Consider the following 19,471-nt stretch of genomic DNA (forward strand, 5'->3'; position numbering starts at 1 on the left):
AAGTTGTGTTGCATTGACCATATTGATTGTGAACAATGCAGCCATCAGGGGGACTTTGCACCATATATATTTTCGATATTGACCTCCCATTCCCTTTTCCATGGCTCTATGGGTCTGCTATTGGATTTGGACTGCAGTGTAATAAACAGCTAAGGTTTAATTAATGGTAAATGAATACAAGACATAGGTTATGACTTTAACTAATTAGGGAATTGTTGAATTAAGTCTGCCTTGGAATGCAAGGCAGGCCAATCAATATCCAATAAAAGGACTATGTATGTAATTTACCTGCAAATGTGTTTCCAATACCATCAAAGTGAGTTTAAATAAGTAAGATATATGAAAGGCTACTGGAAAAAGATTTCAAAAAGTTAACACTTTATGGCTTCAAAACAGGTTTTTCTCCTTGCAGAAGGAATGTCATCTTGAAATATCCTCTCATAACACAGATGATGACACTCAGACACAGCTCTCCCTAAAGGACAGTGCAGCCTTGGAACATTTTTCCTTGACAATGCAACATTAGCGAATGGCTCTACCTTTACAGCACGCAGCAAACCCAAACCAGTACTCCCAACATGAACCAATTAGGTTTACTGGCAAGCTCTTCTTAGGGCATCTTTGTCCACCTCCCAGTGCCATACATGCTGCAGCCTTTCAATTGTACTCGTGCTGCTTCCCTTCCCCCAGCAGCCCTGGAGAAGCATTCCCAGGTACAGGAAGAGGTCACCACACAAGGGTCTGATCAACCCTGAGCAATCCCCAGGACTACTTGTACTGTATACATCAGCTCACACAGCCTGATTACTCATTCTGTAATCACTCCTCTGAAATAAAGAAAGAGAAACCTACCTGCTCCCTTGTGGGCATCTACGCTGGTAAACTCTATTGTCCCATTATGGCCCTTCCTAGGATTTTCCTGATACTGTTTGTGGTTCCCATTGGGACAATATCTGTAGGAAAGTCCATAATCTGCAAGATAAACCTGGAAGACATGAACAGACAAATGAATAACGCTTTTGTCCTTTGAAAGTATAACCTTTATAATTAAGTCTTAAGAAACGGATAGGTTAAGGACAGCCTTAGATCTAAATTTTATTAAACCAAATGGTGCCTCAGAATAAAATATGTACAACTGGGGGCTATAACAGCTGCCCTCCCCATTTAAATCCTTCCACTACTATACTCTTATCTTATTTCAGAGTCGAGCTGAATTTCAGTCTTTTTATTTTGTTCATAAGCTCTCTCCTCTCCAGGTGGGATCTAGACATCATAAAGTGCAATATGCCTTTTATGTACCCTCACATTGCTTATGGGACCCCTTCCCCTCCTTACTTAAACAGGCAGATACACACCCCTGTTCACATTTCTCATCAGCTGAGACTCTGCAATTTCAGAGCAGCAGTGACACTTAAAGGCCAGAGAAAGGGAGAGGCAGCAGCTTCCCCCAGCAGGGCTGCACACAGGGCTCCACCACCGACACGGCTGTGACCACAGGGCTACTGGGTATTAGCCTGACTGCAGCCTCCTCTTTTTGCATGTCACTGTCAGTAACTTCATACTGGCAACAACTATTTAAATATAAAGCATAAGATAAAACAAAAAGCAAAAGAAACTACATCCCCCCCACCCAAATAATCAGGGGAAGGAAACCCCTCAGTTCTGAACAACGTATCTTGGAGATGCACTTGCATGTTCTTGGGAATTGTGAAGTGTTAAGTGACTTTAAACTTCATCTTGCTCACTTTTATGGTGTTTAGAGCTGAAAACAGAACAGCTCAGGAGAGCTGCATTTTACTGTCTGTTCTTCACATGGTTTAACCCCAGCCAGCAAGTAAGTCCATACAGATGCTTGCTCACTCCCCTCCCTGCCCTGCAGTGGGATGGGATGGAGAACTGAAGAAAAGTAAAACCCGTGGGTTAAGAGAACAGTTTAATAATGGAAATAAAGTAAAACATTATAAACAGTAATAACAATAATAATTAATAATAATGGGGAAAAAAGGAGGAAGAAACCCCAAGACAATCAAGTGATGTACAATACAATTACCCACCACCCACTGACTGATGACCAGCCCGACCCAAGCAGTGATCAGTGGCTCCCAGCCAACTCCCTGCAGTTTCTATACTGAGCCTGACATTCCAAGCTCTGGAATACCCCTTTGGCTAGTTTGGGTCAGGCTCTGCTTCCTCCTGGCTTCCTGTGCCTCTCCTCACTGGCAGATCATGGGAAACTGGAAAGTCCTTGACTCAGGGTAAGCACTGCTCATGCTCAGCAACAGCTAAAACATCAGTGTGTTATCATTACTCTCATCCTAAATCCAAAACACAGCACAGTGCCAGCTACAGCGAAGAAAGTTCACTTTATCCCAGCCAAAACCAGGACAGTTCTGCTGCTGCCTTTCAAGACAGACCTGAACACTCTTATCTGGCCCCTACGCCTCTATTTCTCTGCAGGCTGAGTGCAGACAGTTCTGCATCCATGTCAGTTCTGCCACCCACATTATTTGGATCATTCCACTCTATGAAGTTGAGATTCACATTAAGTCCAGCAGGGGTGGACTTAATACATGCACATGGGCAATTACTGCAGCGACGCTGACAAGCAGTAACTTGTTGAAAGCAGCTGGAATTTAATCACAGTGTGTCCACCCCCCAATATCCCACAGGATATTTTCTCCCTGTGTCATTCTCACACTCCCCCGGCCTTTGCCCCTTACATTGACCAGTTCTCACATTAGGTAATTCTTTTTTTAGAAATATCCAAGTATGGTACTTTCACTTGGGAAAAAAGTAAATGCTGCAGACTGCTATTATATTGCCAGTGGAAGTGATCTCTGGGGCAAAAGCTGCATCATCTGAAGGCACATAGAGATCATTTCTACTAAATCATATTATATTAGAAAGAAAAACTTTTTCCTATTTGAACCTTAGTTTTGTTCTCTCTTTAGCTAAAGAACAGTTTATCCTACAAGTCTCAAATAAACTCTTATGGCACTCACTTGTAATTGAATTATGTTACTCCTGGTAGAAAACAAACAAGTGAACAAAAAACCCCCAAGAAAACTTAACACATTATTTTGGAGCACATTCTGTTGAACTACTGATTCCTGTTTGTGCTCCAGGCAGCTCCAAATCCTGGGATGGCTGGTCTCTTGGTTTTACTGTTTCTGCTGCAGGATCTGGGTTTATTTGGAGCGTGTAAGCTGGGATGCAGCACTTGCTTCCTGCAGGGTGATGGCTTTTAAGATTGCGGATGATGTTTTTCACCTGACAGACTATACAAACTGTGATACAAGATTAAAGACCGTAGGCATGTTTAGAAAAATCTGGGACAAGGCATAAACTTTGTTGGGTTGACTGACTTGATTTTCTCCTGCATCCGTTCTCCTGTGTATTCCCAATGCTCCGGTACCTGTTGTAATTGAGCCCACAGTCACTGTGAGAGAACTAATTTAAACTACTCTAATATCGAGTTTTGCAAGACTACAGCATCCTTTGTGGGCTGGGAAGGAAAGAGTAGGCTAGAAGGTGTGTTTTTCCCAGGCTAAGTGGTACATTTTGGGTTTTGCTTGGCTCTAGATTTCCAACACGTACAGATGACCAAATGCAATCAGATGAAATACAGGAAGGATTTCAACCTTTACAAATTCAGGCAATGCCATGTATAAAATGAGCTTTTAACTGTTAACAAAAACCAATACAACTAATGCATCTCAGCCAGCTCTCTGGTTGTGTCTGGCTGGGAATGCTAGCTTATGTGATAGACACTCCCATATGGCAGCCCAACCTTGGGGTCTTCCAAACGATCTTAATAACAGGGCATCCAGAGAGTAGCCACAAACATTTGTGAGTCGAACCTGAACTATGTAAAAGAGCTACCAGTTATGCTACAGATAAATTACAGTTACTGTGTACTCACAATCCATTTTAAGCAAGATTTGCTTAAAATACTTTCACTGGTAGCATCAACAGAGCAGTTTCAAGTTTATACTGAAAAACCCTTCCAAAAGGGTGAAGTAGCTTTAGGTTCTCCTGCCTTGACTGCTGGTGGCAAGACCTGGTAACCAAGAAGTAATCTCCCCTTAAAGCCACTCCTGTGTGATTGCAACATCATCTATGATAGCACCACAGTTTGCTCCAGAAGCTGGTCATGAGTGTCATTGCTCAGCTTCCTTCTAGCTGAGCCACTTATCACTTCCACAACTTTCACATCAGATCTGTGCCACAAAGCTCTCAAGGCAAAGCCTCCTGGCCACCAATGAAAATCAATCCCCTTCAGCCTCTACAAAACCAGCAATGCACCGTTACAACCTTGCCACAACCATTATCAGAACAACTACATTCTTTTAAATTACCATTAATTTCATTTCATCAATTCTCATTATAACCCTTTCATCATTAAAGAGATATATAGTTCTTTATAGCTAGTTGTCACTTTTTGATAATGTAACATAGCATGCCCTTCCAAATTTGCTCAGACCACAGCGGGTAGGAGTAGTTAATGAAGTTGTAGGTTGTTGCAGGTTTTTTAAAGGTATGCAGAGGGGGAAAAGAAGATTAATAATAAAGATTATAGAGATAAATTAAGTCAGTGTTAGTATGTGTTTCAATAACAAGTATTTTTCAGCTGCATGCCTTTTCTTAGGAATAACAAAACAAGAACAAAAAAAACAGGGACAAAACATATGCAGAGTCAGATAAACAAGACACTTGAAACAAGAAGTGGTAACATGGATGATGAAGGTGCAATAGTGACATAAGCCTGGAACAGCTGGGTTTAGCTGTGGTACACTGTACACTCCTTCCCACACACTGACTTATTTTAACTCCTGTTTTTGTTCAAGTTCCTCTGTTTTACACATCCCAGTCTGCACTCGACTCAGCTGTGCATAGCACGGTCTGTTATTAATAGATTTTATTACAGATCAGGAGGCAGATTTCTAAAGTCTTCACACTTAATTCCATGCAAACAGTCACACAGGCACAAGTAATTACTGATATGCACAAGAACCCAGCCATAGATTCAGCATCTTTTTGTCCTTCCTGTGCAGGACTCCCTCATGTTGCTTTATATCTGAAGTGCTAAATATCTGCTAAACTTATAAAACTCTTACAAATTTCATATGTTTTTTAATATATATATATGTATTTTAAAAAAGCCAACTGCACTGATTTGGGAAGCTATAAGCCTGGCACTTTGGATTCTCATGGCATTCTCAAAGTACACATAGCAGGAGATTTATTGCTGAAAGGATAACAATACAGTGATTTTCTTCGTACATTTGCTTTCCAGTGGTTCCATTACTCAGCTTATGTAATGTGCTGTAAATAATTAAGTAGATACCTACTAACAAGAGGCAGATTGGTTGCTAATGGCCATACTGCTGTCAGCTTCAGTTGGACACTACAATACAGAAAAGGTAAAAGCAGACTGAAGTCTATGTCGGGACAGCAAGTCTGAAGTATAGTGTTTGGAACAGAAACAGCATCTTCCACAAAGCAGAAGTCAAGGAGGAAAGCAGGTTAAACAAAGGGAAGTGGGGAAGAAATCTTCCGTGACGTGCCAGTGGCAAGTCCTGATGCTGGAATCAATTGAACTCCAAGTTATTTGGGGCATTACTATCAAAAGAAATCAAACGAGTGTAAACAGTTCTATCCAAATGTAGCAGTGGGATTGGTGAAAGAAAATTAAGGCCATCTGATTCTGAAACTACATCTCGGATCAGGGGTGTAGCCATGAGTTAAACCTCAACTGTTTCTGTATGGTGTCTCTGCACGCTGTATCCTTCCTAAAAACATGCGAAGGAGAACAGAAGATTTTAATTTTTCTCAATTCATCTTCCCTTTAGCAAATCTGTCATATCTGTCATACTGGACTAAAGAGCAGGAATCACAATGATTCATCTCACAATGAAAAACAGCTTAAAGTTGGAATTGCTTTCCTGCATGCTTTTCCCCTATGATCAATGTGTGAGCTCTGTATCTTCTGCCAGTCCACTGAAAGCTGCTCTTAGAAGTTAACATTTTTGTATTCTTTTTTGTTTTTCAGTTAGGGCTATCTATGATAATCAAGTCTGGGAGTTTTATTCTGTAACTATCTTGTCTAAGGAATGTTTAAAATCAAAACTAGAACTGAGGTGCAAATGCAATTTAAATTTACAGCTTAAAAATCCAAACAGGCAATGTCTGGTGCAGACTGGAGTCTGCAGCATGTCTGCCCATATATTCCATACGGGAAGAAAAAGAAAATACAAGGTAATTGGTTTGAAGGGACATTCTTCCAAGCCTAATTTAATGTATTAAAAATTCTGATTCTAAGAGCTTCTCTGGTGACAGTTTGTCCCTTGTAATAGCACCACAATTTAAATGAGTTTAATGGATTTGAATTTCTCTTTTAGAGCTTTGTATCAATGTTGCTTATTCTGCTTGATCATACAAACAGTTACTGCTACACACCAAATTACCTTTAACTTACTGTAATACTGAGACAGTGCTTTGCTGCTTCTGTAATGTAGAGGTCTGATGGCTTCAAGTTTTCTTTCAGGCCTCTCTGAGATTCACGGGCTGTGCGCTTCCCTCAGTACATCACTCCTGCTCTGTCAGTCATTGTGCTGGGTCCATGTTCAGAAACATATTGACTAGAGAATTGATCTTTTGACCTGTAACTCACTGAATGGCCTCACTCCCTTCTGCTGAATACATCTGCAGCAAGCTGCTCTTTGAGGTCAGTTGATTCTGATCTTGAAACCATTTCTAAACATCATTTGGAGGTCAGCTAGTGACAGGACCTTTATTTGTTTCTTTGCTATGCCACAGAAGGTAGGGGAAAGCAGTATGGATTTCACACATTCTTTCAAAAACAGAACTAGGATGGTTATTGGCTGTGGTGTAAATTTACCAGGTTAATTCAAAGAAAAGAGAGAAAGTAGCAGCAGAAAGTCTAACATAGAAAAATGATCTTCTTGGGAACTGCAGGAAGTCAAATTCACACATCACAGTTCACACGAACAGCCACTAAATGACAAAAAAAAAAAGCAAAGTTGAGTGTAAAGGTACACATGTGTTTTGAACAGATTTTTCTCTCTTCACCAAAACATATGGAATATATAAACATAAAAATATGGAAATACATTTTGAATATATGTATCTTAAAGAGATTAATTATGGGTTTCTTTTAAAAACAAATTTCTGGAATTAAAGAACACTTCCAATCTATTTTTTCTTAAAACCCTAAACCCTAAAAGGACCCACTAGCATAGAATTCTTTAAAAGACCTCACCACAGAAATTGGTAGGTCAGACAGCTTTATTATGCCAACTCCCACTGGAGCTACAGGTCTCAGCTTGTAATCCTGAGTTTGAGTTTGCCACTGGCTAGATGCTCTCCCTCCCTATTTATGAGATGAGGTTGATCATTTTACCTCCCAGTTCCATTGTTGTAATAAAACAAGACCAAGGCAATCTAGCTATGCACCATTTTAGCAGAGAGAGGAGGTTGGATAAAACACTTTATAGACATCTGGTAGCACTAACAGCATCTGAGGTTTTATCTGAACTGTCTAAGGGTAGTACAAGATCGACAACTTAAAATACAGCATCTCTGACAACAGTTTGAAGGATACAGGACATTGTATTCCATATTGTTGTCATATTTAATCAGTGGTAATGCTCCACTGATACTATTCTGGTAAACAGATAATACATTCAGCTCACCAGCACGTTATAAAGACAGCCTGATTTGTAGAAAAGGTTGTCACAACATCATGAAGACTTACATAGGAACTGGACACGTTTGGAACAGGAAGAAGCAACTTCCATGGCAAAATTACATGCAAATTAATGGCACATGCAAATAGCCACAACATGACAAGTGCAAAATCATCTGTGCAAGTAGACATGTACTGTTCTGAGTACCTGAATCCGTGTGAGAATATTGTCTAGTGCTGCTCCTAACCCAAGTAAAGAACATTCACTGAAGCATGGGGCAGGCAGCAGAGAGTCAACAACTCCAGAGGAAGGACATTCAACTAGTGGCATATGTAGATCTGCCAGTTGAAAAGTTTTAGCTCTGCTGTTGGTGAGGTCAGTCCTTCTTTTCATGCCCCACAAGTCACAGAGCAAATGTGTTTCAAGGTATTGTCAAAGCTGTGTCTGGAAAAAAAAATTTTATTTGACTAGAAACAGTCCCATTAAGCCCCCAGCCCTGCTGTGTAAGCTAAATACAGTGTACATTACCTTAAAATACATTTAGGATCATCACTATGCACATAACTGTAGACTGGCAAGCTACAGTTATCATGGCTCCAGTGAAATCAGCAGACTTGTGGCCACTTGCAGAATTTCTGGGGCCCATGACTGGGAGCTTTATCTGAGTAACTACTGAACAGCTCTGAGTTTTCTTAAGCTCACAGAAATGAAACTTGAATTCATACCTTACAAATGCAAGCAAATATTAGGAATTCTCTCCTGTGAGCTCTTCTGAACTAGGATGTGAACTTCTTAAAATGTTTTTTAGGATAATTTCAATGGAAATTTTACTGAAACAAAATTCTACACAAAACCTCTCAGCAGTAACACGCTTTGTACATGTTAAGCTAGTCAGTACTTAACTGGAATACGTATAGATTTATTTAATATAACGAGTTATATTTCCACCTAAACCCTCTGTCTAGTAACTCACGAGTACCTTATTTTTAATCTGTCAATGAATTTATGAAAACAAAATACTAGTATAGCAGGATCTTCCTGCAGAAAAGATGAGAAACAAAGCAGAATATCACCCCACAATGTGGCTAATACAAAAGCAGCTGATCAAAGTCAGCTACATGTCTTAAAATTTTATGATTACTGTAAATGGACACTTCCAAAATGACTTCAACATGAAAAACAGCAGCATATCTTGCTGTCATAAAAATATACAATAGCTAAGACAAAAAAAAGTCATTTGAGTATGTTAATGGGTTTGGGTAGCAGATCATTTTGCCTCTAAACAGCCGTCTTCTTTGGATTCAGCAGGCTGGTAAACACCATAAACTGAGATTATGTACTGGCTGCTACTACTTTCTAAAACCACACTTGTTTTAAACAGCCATCATGGTTTTCAAACTATGGGGTTTAGAAAGCTGAAAAGTTAATTTTGGCTACAACATTTAACTTGAAACTTATAAAAAAGCAGCTATAGTTCAATCGTCCAACCCCCAATGGCAGGGAGCTGCTTTAAAAGATCTGTTTCTTCATCACTGCAGCAGAAAACACAAAACTTGAAAGAACAGAAGTATTGCTTACAGCTCATTATATTTAAGTGAAGTTAGAGATGTCCTTGCTTCCTAAATGACATTTTTTTCCAAGAAAAAAGCATACTTAGATTTTATTAATACAAGACAAATAAAAGACATGGTAAGAGTATGTGGAGTGTAAGAAGATCAAAAGATTTGTTTCAAAATGTTTCGCCAAAACACTTCAGCTTCAAGGCTGGCTTTAGACTTTAGAGTGCTAGAGAGCACCAATCTTAATCCTACTCACCTGTTATATCCATTACGATGAGCAGGACATAAGAGTTAGCAAGCATGGAAACATACAATATTAAGACAGGTAGACCTTCTCAAAAATAACAATGGAAAGGGCTACATCCTTAAACTCTACTGACAGACTCAAACTGGCATAACCTAGAACAGCAATTAGATCCTTTGACTTACCCTCTTGTTTAGTTGACCCATCCATACCAGCACCCCAGTCAGCAGAGCACAAAAGGAACAAAGCAGAGTTTTGTCCTGCTCCTTTCTCAGACCTGAAGCTCCACAGAGCCCCTCTCAGATTTGTTGTGAGAGGCTGTGAGCGTTCATGCATAAATTTCTTTTAGTATCTGAATTGTTAATGCTGAATATACATAACTTAAAACTATCAAACTATTATAAACACATTAAAGGAACAGTGTAGATAAGTAAACATATTTACCTCGTGTGGATTCGTGTAGCCCAAAAGTAGATTTGCTGCTTTAATATCACCATGAACATACTCATTTTCATGTATATATTCCAAAGTATCCAACTAGGAAAGGATTTAGAACAAAAAAGAAATCATCATCATCATCTTCTCCACTCTGTCCCTAACCCCACCACCAAATATTTCTCACTTACACAGTGAAATCAAGGGCTACACAGACTGAGCTGACAAATTGGTTCTGAGTTAGAGCACAACGACTACCCACTCTGTCCACAGGGTCTGTTCCCACCAGACACATAGGCAAATCAAAAACAAGCCATACTTTGCCATGAGGTATCCCTGTGTAATTACTACGAGTACCAGCTTCTAAAGTCGTAAAGCAAGAATGAAACTAGTACTTTACAAACATTGGAGGAAATGTTGAGAACATGGGGCTCTCAAAAAGTACATATTCAATCAGTCCTGAAGGTTTATATTTGATCCTGCCAGTTATTCTATGACTTGCATTTCATGTCACCATCCCCCTGCATCATCCTCCTCCTCCTTCAGCTCCTTATTGAGGTACAAAATAGCTCTAATTGTTATTAAAAAACATGTTTGCACTTGGAAACTCACACAAAGGACAATCTAATCCTGGCGTTTGGAGAGTACAAACAGTGTTAAAAGTTTGTTAAGTACGTGACTACAAAAGCCCTTCACTTTTTTTAATTAATTATTATTATTTAGGTTAAAAGGAAACTTTGGAGGTGTCCAACCTAAATCCCCTGCTTCAAGCAGGACTAACATAAATTAGATCAGGCTGTAAAAGACAATGAATAGTCAGGTTTTAAAAGTCCCCAGGGAGGGAAATTTCACAGCCTCTGGGAAGGATGTTCCAGTGCCAAGACACTTTCTGTAAAAACTTTTCCGTTTTACTCAGTTTCTCTTTCTGCAACTTAAGACCATTGCTCTACTCCATCTGCTGTGCACCTCTCCTCAGTAACAGCAGTCTTTCACGACACAACTGATATTGCAAAGGAGCACATATACAATCTTCCATTGGTATGTGCCACTCTACACACATATGGAAACAAAACTAGTATCTGTAGACCACAGCCTAATCCTGCCTGTACAATCAGTGTGTTCAGCAAACGCACAGAGGATTTTGCATTCAGGCATGAGATTGTGAACTTTGACAAAAATGGATGTTTAATACGCTACCTTCAGACACCGGGAAAAAATAATCCATGTGAAAGCATAAAAATAGGCTTACACATCTCACTGCAGACACTCACTTTGAAGCGTGGTCTATGTTTTAAACCATTAGAAAGAAATTTGGTTGGAGCCCACCAACTTCCAGTCTGCAGGAGGTCTTGGTGTTCTACTTAATACTCCTTTTATTAAAAAAAGATTAAAAATAAGAACATACCTAGCACTTACACGTTTCATTCTAAACTCAAGAGCTACCTAAAAGAACAATATCAGGAGGGTAATTTTCTAGTAGAACTCAGCAAGTTCGAGTCATAGCAATTTCCCCTCTCTGTGTACATACCATTCGTGCCCCAAGTTGCAGAACAGTCTCCTTCTTAAATCTGCTTCCACAATCTACAAAGATTCTCTGAAGGTCTTCCCCCAGTCTCTCCATGACCATGAATCTATAGCTACCAGGAAATATATGAGGGAGGAATCCTTTAAGACAAGACTCCAAGTTTGTGTCAAATTGAAAGGACTTATCTCCATTTTCTTGAAAATGGATCTTCAGTCAATTTGAGGCTTAATTACAATTCATCTTTCATTACCTTTTTCCCTTGTACTCAGCCAAGCCTGATCCCCAAAACACTGGAATTCCTAAACATCTTATTTTTTTGAGATCCATCCATTTTCTTACTGTAATAATAATAAAGAGATAACATTGGTTAAAGAAAGCTAGAGAATTCCAGGTTTGGAGTGTGGGTTTTTTGCTGGTTTAGTTTTAGTTATCAAGCCAAGACTTTGAATGAAACAAGGAAACAAGTAATGATTTGGCAGTTTGTGTAGCAAACAAGTCAGCCCATAACTCTACTCTGAAGTTCTCTGCATTCTGCAAAACAAGCAACAGTTTTTGTTCTATCAGGGAGGTACTTTGTTCCCTTAGAAGGCAGACAAACAATTATCAGTAGCTCAAGAAACAATTCCTTCAGAAACTCTACTTTATTCAATACAGAATGATTCAAGCTATCAGAAGTGCTTATGTCTACCAGCAATCTAAGTCATCTAAAGTCTTTAGGACATTTCCTGTGAATCAATCACATCCATGCTTAAGTGTCTGCAGAATCAAGTGCCTTGATTACTACTAAACCCTGTGATGATTACACACACTCTTAGCTCTGCACATGGAAATAGTTACTAGTAGAAACACACTCAGCAATTAGTCCATGTAGTACCTCTGTTCTAAGGCTGGCCCCTCTCTGGAGTCCATTCACTGTGCACTCTGCAGTGAGCACAGAATACATTTGGCACACTTCTGCTCTCCCCTCTGACCAGAAAGGAGGAGGGTGACATCCAAGTAATGAAATCTATAGCAACCTAAAATTATTACAGCACCAACTAGGATTAGGTCAGCAGATATGAAATGAGGTCACTATCAACAACAGTTCTTACTAGAAGTAGTTAAACCCAAACTTGCTCTTAAATCTACCCGAATCAGAACTGATGCATTACTTACTCTGTTCTTGTTTTGCAGCCCTCTGGTAAAATTTCAGTTCGGAAAATAAGGGGCCATTTTCAAGATATTCCTATTGAGAAATAAACAAACTCAGTATCATAAAATGCATCAAAAAGACAAGGGTTTCTCAAGAAAAGTGTATGAGAAAATCAAGAGGATGAAACTCCCCTTTTCCCCCCACCACCAACATATCTGCCATCATTTTAATAAGTTGTTTGGCCACACATTTTCATAAATAACTCAGATTCAGGAATTATTTAAAGCACTATTTTCAGAAATACTGTAGATGAGGTGTGTTTAAGTTCATATCCTGATTTTCCTTACTAAACTGTTGAGGGCAATAATCAAGGAAAGGAAAGAATCAAGTCAAGGAAACACTGTGTGTCACAGAAATGCCAAAAATATCCCCAAGCAGGGAAAGTATATCAAGATACAAAAAATAGGAGAAAAAACAAAAGGCACAAGCATGCAATACAGACTCAATGCTGACACTAAGGACAGATAATAAAGAGAAAGAACTGTGCACAAGTTAATAATTTAGAAATGAGATCTACACATTACCACTTTAATTACATGCACTGCATCATCTTCTACAGGAACATGAGTTTGAGGCGAAGCTGCAAAATGAGAAAGAGATGGGGATCAAGTCGTATGCAACAAAATATAATTGCAACTAAAAACCAAGTTAATGCTAAGTAAGGTGACCAAGAAAATACACGACAAAGATACCCAACATTTTGTCTGAATTCCTGCTTTTAAAGGTCAGACGTTTGCAAAGTTCAAAGAAAACCGAAACGAACCACACACACACGGAAGTTTTAATCAACAAGTACTGAGGCAATTTTAACCCACATTTTCAGAACTCTCCCCCTCAATGCTAATTAAGGAGTAAGCAGGATGTCCCCATTGCACGTTTGCACCACAATGAGGTATTCCATTATAACACACTATGTTGAAGTCATTCCAGTCAATTGGGTAACCTCTGTATTTGGTTGCTGTCAATTCACTGTCGTGACAAAGACACCACTTAAAAGTTGTGACCTACATTACGCCTCTGGAGAGGATTGTCTGCTCCCCTCTATTACAAATTAATTTGGCCCTAGAACCGTGATTTCTGTTCTGACATTATTTAGACACTGGCCTAAGCTAGGAATAGCACAGCCACCACCTGCCTAAAGGGGAGACGAGGGATTGTGCCTCCAACTGCAAGTACAGATTTCAAAACAATAATTGACCACATGTGCCAATTACAGCCCAGGAGACAGAACCTCTCTGCACAGACAATGCAATCCTATTTTCTTCTGACCCTGAGAGAACTATCAGTTCTCTCTGATACTACTGAAGCTACACGGAGCTACACTGGGATTAAAATTTAATGAGACTAAATCATCTTTAAGAATCATCACTGAAAAAAACTAAAAAAGAATACAGTTCCTAGGAAATAAATGTCCCTTTCAAACTTCTTGTAATGATCTAATACCAACAACAGCCCAGGTGTGAAACACTTCAACTATCAGCACACACAAAAATAGACCACTTTTATTCACACAATAAAAATCAAGTAAACTTGGATCTCACTAAACCATCAAAGCTTATATTTTTTGGTGGTCAGGGCATAAAAATATTTTTACAATGAACAGACTCCTTCAGCTGCCATCTTCCTTCAATTATATGCAGCAACTGGGTTGAATCTGGTAGCACATAAACCCCAAACACCTGTAGGGTCCCCACCACCTTCTGCTTGACACTCCCCTGTGTGAATGCTTCTGTGTTAATAACACATTAAGATAAAATGAACTTATCCTAAAACAGTAGCTCTGGAAGGTCGGAACTATCCATGGACTGGAACAAGTAGTGGTCACATTCAGAAGACAATCAGAAACTATCATACAACCAGGAAGGAAGTTTTGGTAAACTGTATTCTTACCACGTTTTTGTACTGAACTGGGAATTAAGACACAAGTGCTTGAGTCTTTGTCTGACACATGTAGTCTGTGTGTTAATAGCTGAAGACATTAGTTTAAAGGAACACATCCCATGTGTTTTCATGGTATTCAACAACATTACATTACCCAAACAGAATTAGATGTGCTCACTGACACAGATCAGAAGAGAACTTGTGTATAAGAAAATGTATTTTAATACCAAGTTATTTAACAGAGGTTTGATGGGTATAGAGAAGAATCAAATTTAAATGTATTTGAAAGAGTCTGATCTAACTTCCCTGTAGACATCTTGACATTTTCTAAAGAGAGGCCTCATTCATGGTAATCTGGAACAGACAGAAACAGCTGTCAGGGTAATGAAGAAGAGCAATTAACAGGAGGTAGCCAAGCAAAAGGGCCTGACCCCCATGGTTCTTCCACTGTGCCAGCGTGGATGGGTTTTGGAGTCACACTGAAAGAACATCCTGAAGAAAAATACAACTGAAACTAACTGGCAGTCACTACAATGTGAAAAGGGAGAAAAGTCAGGCAAAGCTCAACAAGATTCAGGAACAGATGCTCCCCAAACTGAGTAACATGACATTCAAATCTACAAAAGGAGAAATGGTATTACTGGGTTTACTGCACATCCATGAAACAAGGTGTAACATTCACAATGAATAACACTCTAAACTTCACACAGATAAGGCTTCGACAATTAATCTCATACATACAGCTAAGCAGGAGCTGCATGTGTACCTTGTGTTACATCATTTTAATTAACCATTCAGATATCAGGCAGCAGCACTTTAGTGCAGCTCAGAAATAAGACAGACCAATTTTTTTGTGCCCATAAATAAACATAAATGGTTTTTAAAAAATTGTCTCATTACTATGTATAGTTACTTAACAGACTGGAAAGGCTCCCAAGGTTTAACAAACAGTCTGATTACATACCTCATAGACCACCACCACATACTCTCCTGCGAGTTTAGCTCATAGTTAATTACTGTATACTTGTAATTAGCCATGTGCTAGCCTCGTTCTGTGTGGTAGCACATGGCTATTTATAATATTACAAGCAGTTAAATGCTAGACTGCAGGACAGTAAGCAGAGACCCTGCAGGAAAGCAATGCTGATAGGCAAGAGGTCTCTGATGGCATATAAGTACATACATAGAGTACCAGGAGCACTATATGGCAAGATTATGTTTGCAAAGGTTATCTTGAAATAGCATAACAAGTGTGAGAGCTCCCAGTTTACAGTTCACATTGCTTTTATCAGCTAGAGATGCACAATCTCCTTATATCTGGGGGCGGGGGGTTGTGGGTGGTGCTGTTGATGTATGTACACAATCAGAACCAATGTCTGCATAATTGTTAACTGTGAACACTGGTGCAAGATGAAGCTGTGTAGGGGGCTGTGGCTGTTTCTATCTCATGCCAAGATGAGTCTCACAGAACACTTGCAAAGGGCAAAGGGCACACAGCTCTATTTTCCCTTCCTCCCCTTCATCCCACAGTCACAGCTACCATGCCAGTGAAAAGCTTACAAATTTAACATGCACTCCAAAATGAAGCTGTGCAGTAAGATTCACATTCTTTATCATCATTTCCAACTCTTGTGCCTACACAACACAGCAAATAACTCACCTCAAATTAACCAATGTCCGGAATTCCCTAGTTTCACCCAGGCACAGCAGCTACAGTCTTATCATCCACTTTAATGGTAAATTCCACTCATTTTGTTGCCGAGCGCCACAACTTTAATTAATGGAGCTTTCTAAATGTTAATAAGACATGGTAACAAAAGGGTGTTTCTGGATGAGCTGATATCCCACAACCACACAGCACAATTGCATGCAGTCTGACAAAGAACCGTGCCAATTCTATTTGCCAGTTCAAACGTGCTTGTTGCAGTTTTAGCAGTTCATTTGTGGCAGTCGCATTTGGAATATGGTGAAATATTTTCAATGGCTCTCACAGAACCAGTTTTGTTGACAAAGTTTACACAGTGGAAAAGAAAACAGCATTGATTTGGCAGTTTGGATAAACATCCCTGCTCCTGTCCACAGCTGGTGTCTTTGCCACTGCTGGCTATTTGGAAGATATATGTGTTTGGGAAACATGAATAAAATTGGTTTCAGAAGTTCTTGGGTTGCTAGCTGGGTTTTTGCTTTGTTTCATTGGTTAACTAATGCCAAGGAGTAGCATGGGCAGTTTACTTTTTTGCAGGAACAAAAACTAACCTCAGAAATACCACACTTTGAAGGGTACCCATAAAAAACGTCGGAAAAATTCTGACCCTGTTTAAGTCAAGCCAAGAGCTGTTAAATTCAATGGCTAACTAAGTGGGGGGTTGGGGGAGTGTTGCTCCAAGCATCTAACAATAAAAACCAACCCAAGATGCAGGGTTGGAATATAGTTACTAAAACCAAAACGTACACAAATCAACAGTGGTGTCTACTATTTAACACGCACCTTTGGATGTTTCCTGCCTATGGAGGGAAATACAGATACCAAGAAGAACAAAGGACATCACTTTCTCTCCACTGCCTTCACAATATCTAATATTTCCCAAGAACTGAAATATTCACTGCTTGAAGGGTGTTTGCAGTCCATTTTTAATGCAGCCCAAGGAACACCTGCTTTTCTGCTCATATTGCTACTTTAAGGTACATCATCATTTCCTGGACGGACTCTTTCCTGAGCAGTGTTTATATGACATGGTTTTGGTATAGATTCTTATTCTAGGTAGCTTTATGAATATAGGGGTTTATTACAGAAATTACATCTATCTCCATACCATGCTTATGAAACCACCTTCCACAAGTCCCAGCTAAACTGGTTTTGTTGGAAAATGGTGCTCAACTGCTAAACTGTTTTGCAGGTAACTGCAAATGCCTCCCAAGTGAAAAACATTCTGTACTGCTAGGAGATTTCACTACATTTCATAGAATCATAGCATAGTTAGGGTTGGAAAGGACCTTAAGATCATCTAGTTCCAACCCCCCTGCCATGAGCAGGGACACCACACACTAAACTATGTCGCCCAAGGCTCTGTCCAGCCTGGCCTTGAACACCACCAGGGTTGGAGCATTCACAATGTCCTGGGGCAACCTATTCCAGTGCCTCACCACCCTCACTGTGAAGAAATTCTTCCTTATATCTAATCTAAACTTCCCCTGTTTCAGTTTAAAGCCATTTACCCCTTGTCCTACCACTACAGTCCCTAATGAAGAGTCCCTCCCCAGCATCCTTGTAGGCCCCCTTCAGATATTGGAAGGCTCCTCTAAGGTCTCCACGCAGTCTTCTCTTCTCCAGGCTGAACAGCCCCAACTTTCTCAGCCTGTCTTCATACGGGAGGTGCTCCAGCCCTCTTATCATCCTTATGGCCTCCTCTGGACTTGCTCCAGCAGCTCCATGTCCTTTTTCTGTTGAGGACACCAGAACTGTACACAATACTCCAAGTGAGGTCTCACGAGAGCAGAGTAAAGGGGCAGGATCACCTCCTTTGACCTGGCAGTCATGCTTCTTCTGATGCAGCCCAGGATACAGTTGGCTTTCTGGGCTGCAAGCGCATGCTGCCTGCTCATGTCAAGCTTCTCATCAACCAACTCATCTTTCAATGAAGTCTTAATCTTGATTCACTAGAGCCAAAGTTTTGTATTCCACAACAGTGGAAGCCAGTGTTTGACTTTCAGTTAATTACTTTAAGCTGGAATAGATATGACACATCCCTTAACCCCAGGCAGAAAAGCTATCTATGGTCTGCTTTTACAACACTTTCAGATGGGAGTCTAGGCCTCTTATATTTAAAACTTGCTGCACACACTGTTTTCTGGCAAGATTCTGCTCCAGCCCATCCACTAGTCTGACATGGTGCCTACTCAGAAGATACTATGCCAGCGTCAGTAAGATAGAGGCGCCAAAGAAATCTGAAAGGAGTGTCCTCCAACAGGCAACAGGCGCCCTATCTTTCAGCCGAAGCTCTTCCTGTTACCATGTAACACTGCTCAGAAATACATCCCCCACTGAAAAAAAATAAACCAAACCCAAACACCAAATCTGCTCTCTTGACTTTCTAGTTTTACTTCACATGCCAGGGTCTCAAGGTGGACTAATGAAGAGCATCCATCCTTGGCAGTGTTCATGGCCAGGCTGGACAGAGCCTTGGGCAACATGGTTTAGTGAGAAGTGGCCCTGCCCATGGCAGGGGGTTGGAACTAGATGATCTTAAGGTCCTTTCCAACCCAAACCATTCTATGATTCTGTGACAATGACTCTCAAATCACATATGTCCATACATATGGAACAAACAAAACAAATCAACACATTATGTGGCAGAACACTCAAGTATAATAGTAATGATCTCTGCAGACTTTGTAACAGGTTTACGCTACTGTGTTAAAATGAGTTATGCTTTCCAAGTTAAGACTTCTAGCCTACAGAGGACCAAAAACAGAAGAAAGAGGAGACATATAAGAGGAAGCAGCCATGAGAAAGAACAAGTTGAGGTAGGGAGTATTTCCTCTTTAACAGATGGTGCAGGCTAATCCTGTACCATGTGGTCAGCTCTAAGTAACCACTGACTGGCGAAATCAGGCTCAATTTATGATTTGGTTGCCTACAGACATGGTGAACAATTAGATCATCTGCTTGCTATCTCTGTATTTATACAGTTTAATATTAGTAACAAGATATAAAGTCTCTTCCCTGAAGTGGTGTTTGTCTACCAGTGAATTTATTTTCACACTAAGCTTCACACCTGCAGGTACAATGAGACCTTTGCTGAAATGCATTCTAACATCTGAAGGTTAAGAAAAATCCATCCCTAACCAGACAGTTACCTGATAGTGCTATTAATTACAGGGGCTTGCTATTAATATTCTTCTCTCCACTGAGTTTATAAAAATCCT

At 39.9% G+C, this 19,471-nt stretch overlaps 1 protein-coding gene across 1 annotated transcript in view; it reads right to left on the minus strand.

Moving 5' to 3' along the window:
* The window catches only part of VRK2 (vaccinia related kinase 2), a 34,908-nt gene extending 21,672 nt beyond the window's left edge, over window positions 1-13,236 (minus strand). The window contains exons 1-6 of the mRNA XM_010016976.1: window positions 13,189-13,236; window positions 12,628-12,697; window positions 11,723-11,810; window positions 11,476-11,584; window positions 9,957-10,049; window positions 853-985 (exon numbers count right to left, since the gene is read on the minus strand). Of these exons, the coding sequence (XP_010015278.1) occupies window positions 853-985; window positions 9,957-10,049; window positions 11,476-11,584; window positions 11,723-11,799 (412 nt within the window). The 5' untranslated portion in view covers window positions 11,800-11,810; window positions 12,628-12,697; window positions 13,189-13,236. The remainder of the gene's footprint in view (window positions 1-852; window positions 986-9,956; window positions 10,050-11,475; window positions 11,585-11,722; window positions 11,811-12,627; window positions 12,698-13,188) is intronic.
* Between the last annotated feature and the right edge of the window lie 6,235 nt (window positions 13,237-19,471).

Source organism: Nestor notabilis, unplaced genomic scaffold (assembly GCF_000696875.1).
Source record: "Nestor notabilis isolate BGI_N333 unplaced genomic scaffold, ASM69687v1 scaffold22686, whole genome shotgun sequence".
In the NCBI taxonomy this organism is placed as follows: domain Eukaryota; kingdom Metazoa; phylum Chordata; class Aves; order Psittaciformes; family Psittacidae; genus Nestor; species Nestor notabilis.